Genomic DNA, 18,549 nt, shown 5'->3' with positions numbered 1-18,549 from the left:
ATCCGGCTAGGCTATCATTGAAAATAGAAGGAGAGATAAAAAGCTTCCAGGACAAACAAAAACTGAAAGAATTTGCAAACAACAAACCAGCTCTACCGGAAATATTGAAAGGGATCCTCAAAGCAAAGAGAGAACCTAAAAGTAGTAGATGAGAAAGGAACAGAGACAATATACAGTAACAGTCACCTTACTGGCAATACAATGGCACTAAATTCATATCTCTCAATAGTTACCCTGAATGTTAATGGGCTAAATGCCCCAATCAAAAGACACAGGGTATCAGAATGGATAAAAAAATAAAACCCATCTATATGTTGCCTACAAGAAAGTCATTTTAGACCCGAAGACACCTCCAGATTTAAAGTGAGGGGGTGGAAAAGAATTTACCATGCTAATGGACATCAGAAGAAAGCTGGGGTGGCAAACCTTCTATCAGATCAATTAGATTTTTAAGCCAAAGACTATAATAAGAGATGAGGAAGGACACTATCCCATACTCAAAGGGTCTGTCCAACAAGAAGATCTAAAAATTTTAAATATCTACGCCGCTAACGTGGGAGCAGCCAACTATATAAATCAATTAATAACAAAATCAAAGAAACACATAGACAATAATACAATAATAGTAGGGGACTTTAACACTCTCCTCACTGAAATGGACAGATCATCCAAGCAAAAAAGCAACAAGGAAATAAAGGGCTTAAATGACACACTGGACCAGATGGACATCACAGATATATTCAGAACATTTCATCCCAAAGTAACAGAATACACATTCTTCTCTGGTGCACATGGAACATTCTCCAGAATAGATCACCTCCTCGGTCCTAAATCAGGTCTCAACCTGTATCAAAAGATTGGGATCATTCCTGCATATTTTCAGACCACAATGCTCTGAAGCTAGAACTCAATCACAAGAGGAAATTTGGAAAGAACCCAAATACATGGAGACTAAACAGCATCCTTCTAAAGAATGAATGGGTCAACCAGGAAATTAAAGAAGAATTGAAAAAATCCATGGAAACAAATGATAATGAAACCACAACGGTTTAAAAACTGTGGGACACAACAAAGGCAGTCCTGAGAGGAAAATATATAGCGGTACAAGCCTTTCTCAAGAAACAAGAAAGGGCTCAGGTACACAACCTAACCCTACACCTAAAGGAGGGGGAGAAAGAACAAGAAAGACACCCTAAACCCAGCAGGAGAAGAGAAATCATGAAGATCAGAGCATAAATCAATGAAATAGAAACCCCAAAAAACAATAGAACAAATCAACGAAACTAGGAGCTGGTTCTTTGAAAGAATTAATAAGATTGATAAACCCCTGGCCAGACTTATCAAAAAGAAAAGAGAAAGGACCCAAGATAATAAAAGCATGAATGAAAGAGGAGAGATCCCAACGAACACCAAAGAAATACAGACAATTATAAGAACATACTATGAGCAACTCTACGCCAACAAATTTGACAATCTGGAAGAAATGGATGCATTCCTAGGGACATACAAACTACCACAACTGAACCAGGAAGAAATAGAAAACCTGAACAGACCCATAAGCAGTAAGGAGATTGAAACAGTCATCAAAACTCTCCAAACAAACAAAAGCCCAGGGCCAGATGGCTTCCCGGGGGAATTCTACCAAACATTTAAAGAAGAACTAATTCCTATTCTCCTGAAACTGTTCCAAAAAATAGAAATGGAAGGAAAACTTCCAAACTCATTTGACGAGGCCAGCATCACCTTGATCCCGAAACCAGACAAGGATCCCATCAAAAAAGAGAACTACAGACCAATATCCCTGATGAACACAGATGCAAAAATTCTCTCCAAAATACTAGCCAATAGGATTCAACAGTACATTAACAGGATTATTCACCACGACCAAGTGGGATTTATTCCAGGGCTGCAAGGTTGGTTCAACATCCGCAAATCAATCAATGTGATACAACACATTAATAAAAGAAAGAACAAGAACCATATGATACTCTCCATAGATGCTGAAAAAGCATTTGACAAAGTACAGCATCCCTTCCTGATCAAAACTCTTCAAATTGTAGGGATAGAGGGCACATACCTCAATATTATCAAAGCCATCTATGAAAAACCCACCGCAAATATCATACTCAATGGAGAAAAACTGAAAGCTTTTCTGCTAAGGTCGGGAACATGGCAGGGATGTCCATTATCACCACTGCTATTCAACATAGTACTAGAAGTCCTAGCCTCAGCAATCAGACAACAAAAGGAAATTAAAGGCATCCAAGTTGGCAAAGAAGAAGTCAAACTATCACTCTTCGTGGATGATATGATACTATATGTGGAAAACCCAAAAGACTCCACTCCAAAACTGCTAGAACTTGACAGGAATTCAGTCAAGTGTCAGGATATAAAATCAATGCACAGAAATCAGTTGCATTTCTCTACACCAACAACAAGACAGAAGAAAGAGAAATTAAGGAGTCAATCCCATTTACAATTGCACCCAAAACTATAAGATACCTAGGAATAAACCTAACCAAAGAGGCTAAGAATCTATACACAGAAAACTATAAAGTACTCATGAAAGAAATTGAGGAAGACACAAAGAAATGGAAAAATGTCCCATGCTCCTGGATTGGAAGAATAAATATTGTGAAGATGTATATGCTACCTAAAGCAATCTACACATTTAATGCAATTCCTATCAAAGTACCATCCATTTTTTTCAAGGAAATGGGACAAATAATCCTAAAATTTATATGGAACCAGAAAAGACCTCGAATAGCCAAAGGAATATTGAAAAAGAAAGCCAAAGTTGGTGGCATCACAATTCCGGACTTCAAGCTCTATTACAAAGCTGTCATCATCAAGACAGCATGGTACTGGCACTAAAACAGACACATAGATCAATGGATGAGAATAGAGATCCCAGAAATAGACCCTCAACTCTATGGGCAGCTAATCTTTGACAAAGCAGGAAAGAATGTCCAATGGAAAAAAGACAGCCTCTTCAATAAATGGTGTTGGGAAAATTGGACAGCCACATGCAGAAAAATGAAATTGGACCATTTCCTTACACCACACTCGAAAATAGACTCAAAATGGATGAAGGACCTCAATGTGAGAAAGGAATCCATCAAAATCCTTGAGGAGAACACAGGCAGCAACCTCTTCGACCTCAGCCACAGCAACATCTTCCTAGGAACATGGCCAAAGGCAAGGGAAGCAAGGGCAAAAATGAACTATTGGGATTTTATCAAGATCAAAAGGTTTTGCACAGCAAAAGAAGCAGTTAACAAAACCAAAAGACAACTGACAGAATGGGAGAAGATATTTGCAAACGACATATCAGATAAAGGGCTAGTGTCCAAAATCTATAAAGAACTTAGCAAACTCAACACCCAAAGAACCAATAATCCAATCAAGAAATGGGCAGAAGACATGACCAGACATTTCTGCAAAGAAGACATCCAGATGGCCAACAGACACATGAAAAAGTGCTCCACATCACTTGGCATCAGGGAAATACAAATCAAAACCACAATGAGATATCACCTCACACCAGTCAACATGGCTAAAATTAACAAGTCAGGAAATGTCAGATGCTGGCGAGGATGCGGAGAAAGGGGAACCCTCCTACACTGTTGGTGGGAATGCAAGCTGGTGCGACCACTCTGGAAAACAGCATGGAGGTTCCTCAAAATGTTGAAAATAGAACTACCCTATGACCCAGCAATTGCACTGCTGGGTATTTACCCTAAAGATACAGACGTAGTGTTCCTAAGAAGCACGTGCACCCGAATGTTTATAGCAGCAATATCTACAATAGCCAAACTATGGAAAGAACCTAGATGTCCATCAACAGACGAATGGATAAAGAGGTGGTATATATACACAATGGAATACTATGCAGCCATCAAAAGAAATGAAATCTTGCCATTTGCAACGATGTGGATGGAACTAGAGGGTATCATGCACTGCAGAAGAACAATCAGCAAAATGTAAAGGCATCCTTAAGACTGGAAGAAGATATTTGCAAACCATATATCTGGTAACGGATTAATATCAAAAATAAATGAGCAATTTCTATAACTCAGTACCAAAACAAAACAAAATGAAATCCTGACAATTTTATTAAAAATGTACAGAGGATTTAAATGTTTTTTAAAAGAAGACATACAAATGGCCAGCAAGAACACAAAAAGGTGCTTAACATCACCAATCAACAAGGAAGTGTAGTTCAAAACTCTAAGGAGATCCCATTAAATCTGTTAGAATGGTGGTTATAAAATAAAACAGTAGATAATAAATGTTGGAGAGGAGAAAGGGGAACTCTGGTGCACTATTGGTGAGAATACATATTGGTTCAGCTACTGTGGAAAACAGCATGAAGTTACCTCAAAAAATTACAAATACCATATGATCAGAAATCTCACTTCCAGGTATATATCTGAAGAGATAAAATTATTATCTCAAAGAAATATCTGCACTTCCATGTTCATTGCAGCATTAACACAACACAGCAGGACATGGAAACAAGTATCTATAGATGGATGACTATATAAAGAAAATGTGGTTTCTATATTGGACAGAATATTATTCACCCATATGAAAGAGGGAAATATTGGCATTTATGACAAATGGATTGACCTTGAGGGCATTATGCTGAATGAAGTAAATCAGGCAGATCATATTGTATGATCATGATTTAAGTGTGGAATGTAAAAACATCAAAGTCATTGAAACAGTAGAATGGTGGATGCCAGGGGGATAAAGGTAGGGAAAATTGGGAGATGTTGATCAAAGGACACAAACTTGCAGTTATAAAATGAATATAAGTGTTAGAGAGTCTAATGTATAGCATGGTGACTACACTTAACAATATTGTATTATACACTTGAAAGTTGCTATGAGAGTAGAGTTCTAATGTTCTCATCATAATAATAGAATGGTAGCTATGTAAGGTGAAGAATGTTAAATAACAATATTGTGGCAAATATTCTGTACCAAATCATCACATTGTACACCTTAAACTTACACAATGTTATATGCCAACTATATCTCAATAGAGCTGGAAAAAAGGTACCTATAAAAAATCTATGGCAAATATGGGGAGTGCTGTGAAGTGTGTAAGCCTGACGATTCACAGACCTGTACTCCTGGGGATAATAATACATTATATATTAATAAAAAATTAAAAAATATAGAAATGTTTTTTTGAACTTTAACAGTTAAAAAATGAATAAAAGTCGGCTAAAGACAGTTTTAAAAACACTGTTCTGAGATGGGGCACCTGGGTGGCTCAGTGGGTTAAAGCCTCTGCCTTTGGCTCAGGTCATGATCCCAGGGTCCTGGGATCGAGCCCTGCATTGGGCTCTCTGCTCAGCGGGGAGCCTCCTTCCTCTTCTCTCTCTATGCCTGCCTCTCTGGCTACTTGTGATCTCTGTCAAATAAATAAATAAAATCTTAAAAAAAAAACCACTGTTCTGAGAAATATGTATCTTTAAAAAATAATTTTCCCAAAATAAAATCATAAATGCATTTTTACAACTGAAAAAAGATCTAGAGCAAATATCATACATGTTGGTGAATTATTTGATGTTAGTCCAGAATTATCTTCCCAGCAATGAATTACACTTTCCTGAACATCCCAAAGTTTGTTTCAAGGTAAGGGTGTGTGTGGGGGAGTGGGGGGGGGTGCAGTACACTGAAAGTCCAAGTAAATTTTATCTACCAGCAAGCACAGGCATATTATTATAAATTATTATATGTTACTATAAGCAGTTAGCCAGGTAAGATTTATTTCAAGCAAGTGACCACTTTTTATTTCATAACTGTTACAATTGCACTGCTGTGCTTTTTAAAAAAATTCAGTTAGCCAGTTTATAGTACATCATTGGTTTCAGATGTAGAGTTCAATAGTTTATCAGTTGCACTACTGTGCTTTTGCATTGTAGCATAAATCCGTGTTTTCACCTGATTGTTTAGAACCGGTTTCTGTATCCCTAGTAGGCTTCACTATGCCCAGTCATCAGTAATGAAACAAAGATGTCCCTGATCACTCCTCCTGTTAACCATTGCACAAGAAGGGTGTTGAAGCAAGTTAAGAAGGCAAGAAAAAATGCCAAAAAATACAGGAAAGGGAGAACAAAATGTTTTTAATTCACAAAGGGATGCTATATATCTAGATAATCCAAAGAAATTTATATAAAAATGTTAACATTAATGAGTAAATTTATCAAGAACACTAACTACAAGATCTTATCTAAAGCTCAATATTTTTAGACCAAGATTATTTAATTTTTTTCAGCAAAATATTTTTTTCAGTACCAATTTTGTGCATGATGTTGTTCTAAGTTTTTAAAAAGGTAGTAGACAGGTCTGTCTCCCACAAAGATTTAATTCCAAAGTCTAAATCATTCTAGATCTGCATATGCTCTGTTTTACCTTTATTTATTTTTGTTGTTGTTGTTGTTGTCTCAGACCATCTAATTGTACCTTTAAAAAATATGCTTCAAAAGTGCTAGATTATGGGATGCCTGGGTGGCTCAGTTGGTTAAGCAGCTGCCTTCGGCTCAGGTCATGATCCCGGTGCCCTGGGATCGAGTCCCACATCGGGCTCCTTGCTCTGCAGGGAGCCTGCTTCTCCCTTTGCCTCTACCTGCCATTCTGTCTGCCTGTGCTCGCTTTCTCTCCCTCTCTCTCTGATAAATAAATAAAATCTTTAAAAAAAAGTGCTAGATTATGATTTGGGACAAAATAATTTCTAAGACAATTTCCAGTGGCTGAGCTGGAGTCCTTAGGACCCAGATACATCTGATTCCTAAGTCTCTTTTTTCTTACAAACACACCCAGGAAATCAGCTCTCCTCTGAGACTATAGTAAAAAGATATTGTAGCAATTAAGTTTTCCCAGCTCCCAACTTTAGAATATCACACACACACACACACACACACACACACACACACACACACACACACTACATGCACATACATGGACACACATGCACGTACACAGACACACACACACAGAATAGAAAAGTTCCCTCCTCCACTTGCCTCCTCATGGTCTCAGTATAGGTTTTAGATCACTCTTGCAGGACCAAAAGCATCACATAGACACGAATATGACTTAATCTGTGGATATGTCTTCAGCTACGTGAGGAACTCCAGTAGCTTTCAGGGTGAGCAGATTTCTGAATTGGAGCTGCATTCTTCTTATTAAAGGAGTGGGTGCAAATTATGATAGCTGGGCTGGGAAGAAGCATAAGAGAGTTGTCATACAGGGTTCTTCTCCTTACTTTTGGAAAAAAAAACCAGTGTACTCTACTATACAGCTGCCTTTATATACTGGCTTATGTGCTTCATTTTCACTTTGGATAAAAATGTTAATGTTACAGCTACTGAAATATAATCCTTGTGGGGAGTATTCTAAAGAGAAGTCATCAGTCCCACTGGCTGTGTAAGCTAAAATGAGCATTTTCAAGATGCAGTGGGGAAAAAAAAAAACACAGAAGAGTGAAGACAGCTTTATTCCATAGTTTTCTGTTTCTCATCCACTTTTCCTTCCAGGCAATTGCTTCCATTTCATTTCATAGTTATAATAGTTGAATTATTTATCAATCTAAAGTGCTTCTAGATTTCATTTCCTCAGCCTTAATATTTAAAAAATAAAGATATAAAATTTTATAAAAGACATAGGTGAGCAGAGCCAAGTTTATATAGTCTTAGATTTCAGAGACACCTGGGAAGTGGCAGGGAGATCACCTTTCATATGTCCAGGAGGTACTATTAATGTTGGCATTGATATATTTTATTCAAAGAGACTATTTTCCTTTCAATAGCCCTCTATAAGACTATCCTTATTTCACTACTGGCACATTTTTTTTTCTAAATTAGCACATTCTAGTCCAACATAGCCCACTTCTTCAGACTTTTGCATCTTATTTGCATCCATCTTATACTCAAAACTTTGTTCCTATTTCCTCACATATACTATCACACCAAATAAATATTCTCCTCCTTACTATTCATAAATGTTTTGTTCATAAATATTTTCTATGGGCTTTAAAAATGTATTGAATATCTCTCTTTTATCCTAGAAAAACTTGTTTTGGAGCTTATGCAGGCTGGGAAACATTCATTTCTATGACTCCCTGAAATTGTGATATAGGGAGAAAACAAAGTACTCTGTTCTAAAGGAAATGTCAGTTGTTTTAGTTTAAGATGATGAGTATCTCCATTGACATTGGGCTAGATTCTAGAGTCCATTGGAAGAGACTCTTAGAACAACATTAATGTCTCATAAGTTACTGCATTCCCAATGATTCTTCACCCACTATTTACAGAGGTAGTGACCCAAGAGCAGTAATCAGGGGCCATTTGATGATGTTAATAAGGAGATTATTATGTTTTTACATTTAAGATCATTCTATGATTCTTAGTTTTCTTAATTTAAGCTTATCCCAAACCAAAAGTGGGACATTTGTGCTAAAATTAACCCTTTTAAATCACTGTAAGGTTAGTCCTCTAGTAAGACTGATTACCTGAGAAAGGTGAGCCCACAAGAACCATTGAAAATTGTTAACATTTTAGATTGGAATATGTATCCCTGACTATGATGATGAGCCCTTAGCCCTTAGGGCATATTTCATCAATTCTTGATCACACAGTTGGTGAGTTTGTGACCAACTTCATCCTGGAGAATGGACTGCAAATTATGATAACAAAACCATGAAATCCAAAACCCTAGACATATCAAGATCCAGCACATCCACAAAATTCAGTTTATCTGGTCAGTGTCTAATGCTTAAGACATGGACCCAAATAGTGCATATGTCACATAGTCAACATAAATGATCTTATCCAGTGACTGATCTACAAAAAAGACAAATTAGCCATTATAAAGAAGAAAATCCTGCTGGTCAGTTACTCTTTGAGCCTTCTCCTCCTCCTTCTTCCTCTCCTCCTCCACACCCTCCTCCTTCCCACCCTCCTCCTCCTCCTCTTCCTTCTTCTCCTTCCCTTCCTCCTCCTCCTCCTCCCTTCTTCCTTCTTCCTTTTTCTTTTTCTGCTTACAGAACAATTCTATAACTGCTGTACCATGAACTTCCAACAGGTGTTATGTCATTCATAAATGGCACCAGTCTAACTCCAGCTTCATTCATCTTAAATGGCATCCCTGGGCTGGAAGAAGTGCATCTGTGGATCTCCTTCCCACTGTGCACCATGTACAGCATTGCCATCACAGGGAACTTTGGCCTTATGTACCTCATTTACTCTGAAGAAGCCTTACACAGACCTATGTACATCTTCCTAGCCCTTCTTTCCTTCACAGATGTGCTCATGTGCACCAGCACTCTTCCCAACACCCTCTGCATATTGTGGTTCAACCTCAAGGAGATTGACTTTAAGGCTTGCCTGGCCCAGATGTTCTTTGTGCATACTTTTACAGGGATGGAGTCTGGGGTGCTCATGCTCATGGCACTGGACCGCTATGTGGCCATCTGCTACCCCCTGCGCTATACTACTATCCTCACTAATGCAGTCATTGCCAAGGCTGGACTCCTCACTTTTCTTAGAGGTGTAGTACTTGTTATCCCTTTCACTTTCCTCACCAGGCACCTGCCATACTGCAGGGGCAATGTCATACCTCACACCTACTGTGACCACATGTCTGTGGCCAAGATATCCTGTGGAAATGTTAGGATCAATGCTATCTACGGTTTGATGGTTGCCCTACTGATTGGGGGCTTTGATATCTTGTGCATCACAATCTCCTACACCATGATTCTTCGAGCAGTTGTGGGTCTCTCTTCAGCAGATGCCCAGCAGAAGGCCTTCAGCACGTGTACTGCCCACATCTGTGCCATTGTCATCACCTATGTTCCAGCCTTCTTCACATTCTTTACTCACCGGTTTGGGGGACACACTATTCCTCCACACATACACATTATTATGGCTAATCTGTATCTGCTGATGCCTCCCACAATGAACCCTATTGTGTATGGGGTGAAAACTAAGCAGATACAAAAAAGTGTCATTAGATTCATGCTTAAGGGAAAAGACAATTCTCATAAAATTTAAGTAGAGTCTTCTGAGATGTTAGAATTCTCTTAGCCAGGTTGAGATCAGCAAGACTGTAGGGAACTCTCCAAATGAAAGCAGGTATCTAGCCACAGGAAATAGTTCCATGGGACTTTAATTCTTCTACCTCTCTTTAAAGGGTATCACAATGCCCATTAGGCAGAGACTTTCTCTCCTGAAATCCCATGTTCTTCAAAGACTTTTTTTTTTTTTGAATGAGCACACAGGGAGAGCAGCAGAGGGAGAGACAGAAGCAGGCTCTCTGCTGAGCAGGGAACCTGATACCAGACGTGATCACCAGACCCTGGGATAATGACCCCAGCTGAAGGGAGATGCTTAACTGACTGAGCTACCCAGGTGCCCCTTCTTCAAATACTCTTACTCATAGGGGACAGTTGTTGGATCACTAGGACTAGAGTTGAACTTTCTGAAAAAATTTAAATCTCTGGCAAACATGAGCCATGTTCTTCAATATCTGTGCTAGTTTATTTACTTAACATTTTCTTGACCATTTGTAGTTCATTCTTCTTTCCCAAGTTATTTTTTCCTGCTTTATTCCCCAAGTTTGTCAACTGTATATCCAGCAGTGCATACATATGTTCATTAGAAAACTTCTAAACAATGTTAAGTTGCAGCATATTCATAATACCTAGAATGTATGTCCTTCAATATCCAAGCTGAATAAATAAATAATTATGGTCTATTTCAAATATAATGTTGAGTGAAAGAGACCAAATAATATGTGTAGTGTGATTTCATTTAGATGCAGTTCACAAGCAGACAAAACTAATTTTTGGTGTTAAAAATGAAGATGGTGTTTAACTTTGGGAATGAAAACCCAGATAATGATTGGACAGGGTATGAGGAGTGCTTCTGAGGAGCTGCCAAGGATTTAGTTCTTGACCTGAATGGTAATTCCAAAGTGTCCACTTGGTGATATTTAATGAGGCTGTACACTTACAATGTGTGCTCTTTTTTGCATGCATATTATAGTTCAATAACATATTTATTTAAAATAATATGTCTTGAGGATGCTCTCTGATTTCTCTTAAACTGTGAAACATTTTCTTCCTTGCCTCCTGCTACTTAAAAGTATATATATTAATTTCTTTCCGTGGTATGCTAAATTTAGTATCAATAATATGTATATTTGTACAAATTATGATCAAAATAACCCAGACAAGATAATCACTAAAAAAAAATAAAACTTCCATCTTGAAAATCTCTTCCCTCTGGTCCCTTTCCAGAGATAGCCTCTTAAAAATATTGTGTGTGTATGTGTACAGCTTTTTTCTTCTCTTTGGTGATTTCTTCTTTTACTACAAGTTAAATTTGACTTTAATTTGACTACAAACTCCCCTGTTATAGACAATGAGGATTGTAACTCAGTTGCAGTATCTGTCACCTGTGTGATTTATATATACGTATGTGTGTGTGATTTATGTATGTGTGTGTGCATATAGTGTGTACATGTATCTACATTATATATATATGTATATCTATATATCTACATATATAGATATGTGTGTGTCTACAGTTTCCTTATCTCCCTACTACTTCCAAACTTAATGTTAATCAGATATATTTTTAATTTCCTGCTCTTTTTAAAATTTTATTTATTTATTTATTTGAGAGAGAGAGAGAGAGCACAAGCAGGGGTAGCAGTAGAGAGGGAGAAGTAGGCCCCTTGTTGAGCAGGGAGATAAATGTGGGGCTCAATTCCAGGACCCTGGAATCATGACCTTTGCTGAAGGCAGACACTGAACCTACTGAGCCTTCCAGGCACCCCTTAATCTCCTATTTTTAAGATCATTATCACTAGCTATGAGTCTAGAAATCTTCCTAGATTTGTTTATCATTTGATTGCAATAGCTGAAAACTAATAAACAGTATTCAAATTATTATAATCATACAAATATTGATATGATTATTGGGTATGAATGTATACTACTTTACAAACAGGTCAGGATTATATTCCTTTCTGTATCTGTTCAATGTCACCATCTTTATTATTTTTGCAGGAGAACATTTCCAATATCAATACTTTTCAGAGATATCTGTTAATATATTTCACCCATAAACAATGAAAGATTTTCTATGGAAAAGAGGCAAACAGAGAATTAGAAAATGACTTATAACAGAAAAGAATGACTGATGGCAAAAATATGTAAGGGAAGGAAAATAAAGTTGCAAAAATCTCACAGAAAGAGAAAAAATGCAAGGCAATATAAAATATGAAAGAAAAATAAAGAAATATGGAAGTTCTTTCCAGGAGGGCAGAAGTCTCACTTTTAAGATTTACATTAAAAGTGAAAACTGTTCAGGCAAAGAGAGAATTTTTCCAAATATACAAATACAAATACAAAATAATATTTTCTATAACAAAATGAAAAATTTGTATTTTAAGAAGTAATCAAGAAATACCAAAATACCTAGAGAAATTGTAAAAGATTCAAACCTGGACATAGTACTGTCAAAGAAGATAAAGATCATGAAAAAATCCTTAAACATTTCAGGTGGAAAACAAACATTAAAATACTAAAAAATTCAATTCATATTTCCAGAATTGAAAAGGATCCCTACTAATAATATTGATGCTGGAAGATCATAGTTTTCTTCTTTATGAAAAGAAGTAATTATTAGACTGTTAACATGTTCTCAATTTAATAATCAATCAAATATGTGAATGATAAAGTTACTTTAGATATGCAAAAAATGAAGAAAGAAGACCTACATAACAGTGTTTCTTAGTTATTTGAGGATGTGCTCTAGCAAAATGACAAAATAAACCAGAATTTGCTAATACATGGAATTCAGGCATTAGTGGTTTCGGTCTAGGAAAGGAAAAAAAGAATTTCCACCACTCTAAATGAAGAAGATTGAAGATGAGAATAATTTCTTATAGACCAGCTTTCAACAATTATTCTTGTGTTCAGTCAATTTCTTCTGATTATATTACTAGAAACTTCCACATTCATACACATTCTCTCTCTCTCCCTCCCTCCCTCCCTCCATAACAAGATTAAGTATCATTTACTTAGATACTACTAGGAGTTAATTTATTCTGGATGCTTTACATGCATATCTGATTTTTTAATCAATTCTGCAGATAGTCATTATTCACTGCACTTTATTATTAAGGAGACTGAAATTTGGATGGGTTCTTTAATTTGTCATAGGCTTCAAAGATTTTAGGTAGAGATCTGGGATTTGAACCTAGAAAATTTGTGTTATTTCTTTTTTTAAATTATATTTCATTGAGGTAAAAATATTTCACATGAAATGTATCCTCTTAAAACATTTTAAGTGTATAATACCTTTTGTTTACTGTACATACAATGTTGTACAACAGATCTCTAGAGCTTATTCATCTCACTTAACTGAAAGTTTATGATGGCTATTTAGTAATTTCCCCCTCTCCCCTGTCTTGGGAAACAACATTCCACTCTTTATTTTTAGGAATTTGGCTATTTCAGATACCTCATCTATATGGAATCATCCAGTATTTGTTCTGTAACCAACATTTTTCACTCAGCATGATGTCTTCATGGTTATCCATGTTGTGCATATTGCAAAATGTGCTTCCTTAAGGTTGCATTGTATTCCATTATACATATATACCACATTTTCTTTATTCAACTGTCAATGGACATTTAGGTTGTTTCCACATTTTGGTTATGATGAATAATAATGCAGTAAACATGGGAATACCGATTTCTCTTTGAGATCCTTATTTCAGTTCTATTGGATAAATCAGAAGCAGGGTTGCTCCATCTTATGGTGGTTCTATTTAAAAATGTTTGAGGAATGTCCATATTCTTTTCCATAGTTGCTGAAATATTTTGCATTGCTAGCAACACTGCACAAATGTCCCAGCATCTCTACATTCTTGCCAACACTTTTTGTCTCTTGTTTCTTCAATAACAGCAATCCTGATAGATATCAGGTGACATCTCATTGTAGTTTAGATTTGCATTTCCCTGATCATCTGATGATTAGTGATGTTGAGCCTCTTTTCATATACCTGTTAGCCATTTGTTTATGTTCTTTGAAGAGATGTCTATTAAAGACCTCAGCCCATTTTCTAACTTTCTGCTCAAATTGAGTTGTAGGAGTTCCTATATATATATTTTGTATATTATCTTATGGTTTGCAAGTATCCTCTCCCATCCTGCAGGTTGCCTTTTTGGTCTGTTGAATCATCCTTTTATTCATTAACACCATTCCATGTTACATCTTCCAAAGATGAAGTCTGATTTCTTCCAATGGTTGAAAACTTTAATCCATTCCTAATCACTTCCTTTTCCTACTTTTCTTAAATAAATGTTACTATTAGTATCTCCTTGAAATTTGATAGGAATGTCAGAAGGAAGACAGATGTCTCCTCTATATTATCATATAACCACATCTTTATTTCCCTTTTCTTGAGAAGGATAAATTTTTTAAAAAATGATTAGAAGAAACTCATTTAAGTTAATGCATAAGTCTCTGACAATCGATTTGTCCTTTTTAAAAAATATATTTTTATGAGATATAATTGACACATAAAATTGTATAAGTTTAAGGTGTACACCATGTGTTGATTTGACATCTTTATATGTTATGATATGATTACTACTATAGTGTTAGCTAGCAGCTCTGTCACCTCACATAATTATCATTTCTTTTTGTGGCAGGAACACTTAAGATCTATTCTCTCAGTAAGTTTGAAGTTTAGAGTACAGTACTGTTATCTATAATCACATTGCTGTGTCATATCTCCATGATTTATTAATTAGTCAAACAACATGGACCCATTTCCGACTCCCCCAGCTACTGGTAAGCGTCATTCTACTTTGCTCTTATGAGTTTGGCTTTTTTAGATTCCACATGTAAATAAGATCATACAGTATTTGTGTTTCTTTGATTTATCTCACTTAGCATGATTCCCTCAAGTCTCATCCATGTTGTCATAAATGGCGGGATTTCCTTTTTTTCTTATGGTTGAACGATATTCCATCATGTGTGTGTTTATAAATACACCATTCAATGATGAAATAACCTGTGAATTATGATTCTGATTTTTTAAATTACATATACATGGAAATAAAGACTCACTAAATCTTAATAGCAGGTATTTTTAGTTTCAGAAGTATATTTATTTAGGGGCACCTGGTTGGCTAGTTGGTAAAGCAGCTACCTTTGGCTTAGGTCATATACTGCAGTCCTGGATAGAGCCTCTCACTGAGCTCCCTGCTAAGCTAGGGAGATTCTACTACTCCCTCTCCCTCTATACCTCCCCCAACTTGTGCTCCCTCTTTCTCTCTCTCAAATAAATAAAATCTTTTTAAAAAGGAAGTATATAATATTTTAAAAAGTTTAAATTGTTATCATTATTTTTTTAATTAAGGGGTATAATATTTTTTAGAAATTTGAATAACAAACACACACATTGATTTTATGGTCATACACACATACACATTTTCCTCATTTTTAATAACTTAAGACAGAATTTCTTCTTTTAAAATTTATTTAAAATTTTTTTTATTTTTTATAAACATATAATGTATTTTTATCCCCAGGGGTACAGGTCTGTGAATCACCAGGTTTACACACTTCAAAGCACTCACCATAGCACATACCCTCCCCAATGTCCATAACCCCATGACCCTCTCCCAAACCCCTTCCCCCCAGCAACCCTCAGTTTCTTTTGAGAGACTAAGGATCACTTATGGTTTGTCTCCCTCCCAATCCCATCTTGTTTCATTTATTCTTCTCCTACCCCCCACACCCCCCATATTGCATCTCCACTTCCTCATATCAGGGAGATCATATGATAGTTGTCTTTCTCTGATTGACTTATTTCGCTAAGCATGATACGCTCTAGTTCCATCCACGTCGTCGCAAATGGCAAGATTTCATTTCTTTTGATGGCTGCATAGTATTCCATTGTGTATATATACCACCTCTTCTTTATCCATTCATCTGTTGATGGACATCTAGGTTCTTTCCATAGTTTGGCTATTGTAGACATTGCTGCTATAAACATTCGGGTGCACGTGCTCCTTCGGATCACTACGTTTGTATCTTTAGGGTAAATACCCAGTAGTGCAATTGCTGGGTCATAGGGTAGCTCTATTTTCAACATTTTGAGGAACCTCCATGCTGTTTTCCAGAGTGGTTGCACCAGCTTGCATTCCCACCAACAGTGTAGGAGGGCTCCCCTTTCTCTGCAACCTCACCAGCATCTGACATTTCCTGACTTGTTAATTTTAGGCATTCTGACTGGTGTGAGGTGATATCTCATTGTGGTTTTGATTTGTATTTCCCTGATGCTGAGTGATATGGAGCACTTTTCCATGTGTCTTTATTGGCCATCTGGACGTCGTCTTTGCAGAAATGTCTGTTCATGTCTTCTGCCCATTTCTTGATTGGATTATTTGTTCTTTGGGTGTTGAGTTTGCTAAGTTCTTTTTTTTTTTAAAGGTTTTATTTACTTATTTGCCAGAGAGAGAGAGAGCACAAGCAGAGGGAACAGCAGAGAGAGAGAGAGAGAGCACAAGCAGAGGGAACAGCAGGCAGAGGGAGAAGCAGGCTCCCTGCTGAGCAAGGAGCCTGATGTGGGACTTGATCCCAGGACCATGGGATCATGACCTGACGCTTAACCAACTGAGCCACCCAGGCGCCCCTAGTTTGCTAAGTTCTTTATAGATTTTGGACACTAGCTCTTTATCTGATATATCGTTTGCAAATATCTTCTCCGACTCTGTCAGTTGTCTTTTGGTTTTGTTAACTGCTTCCTTTGCTGTGCAAAACCTTTTGATCTTGATAAAATCCCAATAGTTCATTTTTGCCCTTGCTTCCCTTGCCTTTGGCCATGTTCCTAGGAAGATGTTGCTGTGGCTGAGGTCGAAGAGGTTGCTGCCTGTGTTCTCCTCAAGGATTTTGATGGATTCCTTTCTCACATTGAGATCCTTCATCCATTTTGAGTCTATTTTCATGTGTGGTGTAAGGAAATGGTCCAATTTCATTTTTCTGCATGAGGCTGTCCAATTTTCCCAACACCATTTATTGAAGAGGCTGTCTTTTTTCCATTGGACATTCTTTCCTGCTTTGTCGAAGATGAGTTGCCCATAGAGTTGAGGGTCTATTTCTGGGCTTTCTATTCTGATCCATTGATCTATGTGTCTGTTTTAGTGCCAGTACCATGCTGTCTTGATGATGACAGCTTTGTAATAGAGCTTGAAGTCCGGAATTGTGATGCCACCAACTTTGGCTTTCGTTTTCAATATTCCTTTGGCTATTCGAGGTCTTTTCTGGTTCCATATAAATTTTAGGATTATTTGTTCCATTTCTTTGAAAAAAATGGGTGGGATTTTGATAGGGATTGCATTAAATGTGTAGATTGTGTAGATTGCTTTAGGTAGCATAGACATTTTCACAATATTTATTCTTCCAATCCAGGAGCATGGGACATTTTTCCATTTCTTTGTATCTTCCTCAATTTCTTTCATGAGTACTTTATAATTTCCTGAGTATAGATTCTTAGCCTCTTTGGTTAGGTTTATTCCTAGGTATCTTATAGTTTTCGGTGCAATTGTAAATGGGATTGACTCCTTAATTTCTCTTTCTTCTGTCTTGTTGTTGGTGTAGAGAAATGCAACTGATTTCTGTGCATTGATTTTATATCCTGACACTTGACTGAATTCCTGTCAAGTTCTAGCAGTTTTGGAGTGGAGTCTTTTGGGTTTTCCACATATAGTATCATATCATCCGTGAAGAGTGATAGTTTGACTTCTTCTTTGCCAACTTGGATGCCTTTAATTTCCTTCTGTTGTCTGATTGCTGAGGCTAGGACTTCTAGTACTATGTTGAATAGCAGTGGTGATAATGGACATCCCTGCCATGTTCCCGAACTTAGCGGAAAAGCTTTCAGTTTTTCTCCATTGAGAATGATATTTGTGGTGGGTTTTTCATAGATGGCTTTGATAATATTGAGGTATGTGCCCTCTATCCCTACAATTTGAAGAGTTTTGATCAGGAAGGGATGCTGTACTTTGTCAAATGCTTTTTCAGCATCTATGGAGAGTATCATATGGTTCTTGTTCTTTCTTTTATTAATGTGTTGTATCACATTGATTGATTTGCGGATGTTGAACCAACCTTGCAGCCCTGGAATAAATCCCACTTGGTCGTGGTGAATAATCCTGTTAATGTACTGTGAATCCTATTGGCTAGTATTTTGGAGAGAATTTTTGCATCTGTGTTCATCAGGGATATTGGTCTGTAGTTCTCTTTTTGATGGGATCCTTGTCTGGTTTCGGGATCAAGGTGATGCTGGCCTCGTCAAATGAGTTTGGAAGTTTTCCTTCCATTTCTATTTTTTGGAACAGTTTCAGGAGAATAGGAATTAGTTCTTCTTTAAATGTTTGGTAGAATTCCCCGGGAAGCCATCTGGCCCTGGGCTTTTGTTTGTTTGGAGAGTTTTGATGACTGTTTCAAT

The 18,549-nt window shown here is 36.9% G+C and overlaps 1 protein-coding gene across 1 annotated transcript; it reads left to right on the top strand.

The window, feature by feature from the left end:
* The first annotated feature begins 9,104 nt into the window (after window positions 1–9,104).
* LOC125079267 (olfactory receptor 52N1) lies at window positions 9,105–10,067 on the top strand. The gene has a single exon (XM_047692761.1). It carries the CDS (start codon window positions 9,105–9,107, stop codon window positions 10,065–10,067), a length of 963 nt encoding a protein of 320 aa, XP_047548717.1.
* Window positions 10,068–18,549: the final 8,482 nt, after the last annotated feature.

The sequence above is a fragment of the Lutra lutra genome, chromosome 10, assembly GCF_902655055.1.
Source record: "Lutra lutra chromosome 10, mLutLut1.2, whole genome shotgun sequence".
In the NCBI taxonomy this organism is placed as follows: domain Eukaryota; kingdom Metazoa; phylum Chordata; class Mammalia; order Carnivora; family Mustelidae; genus Lutra; species Lutra lutra.
Note: the sequence above shows the minus strand (reverse complement) of the source record. Positions and strands in the feature narration are given on the sequence as shown.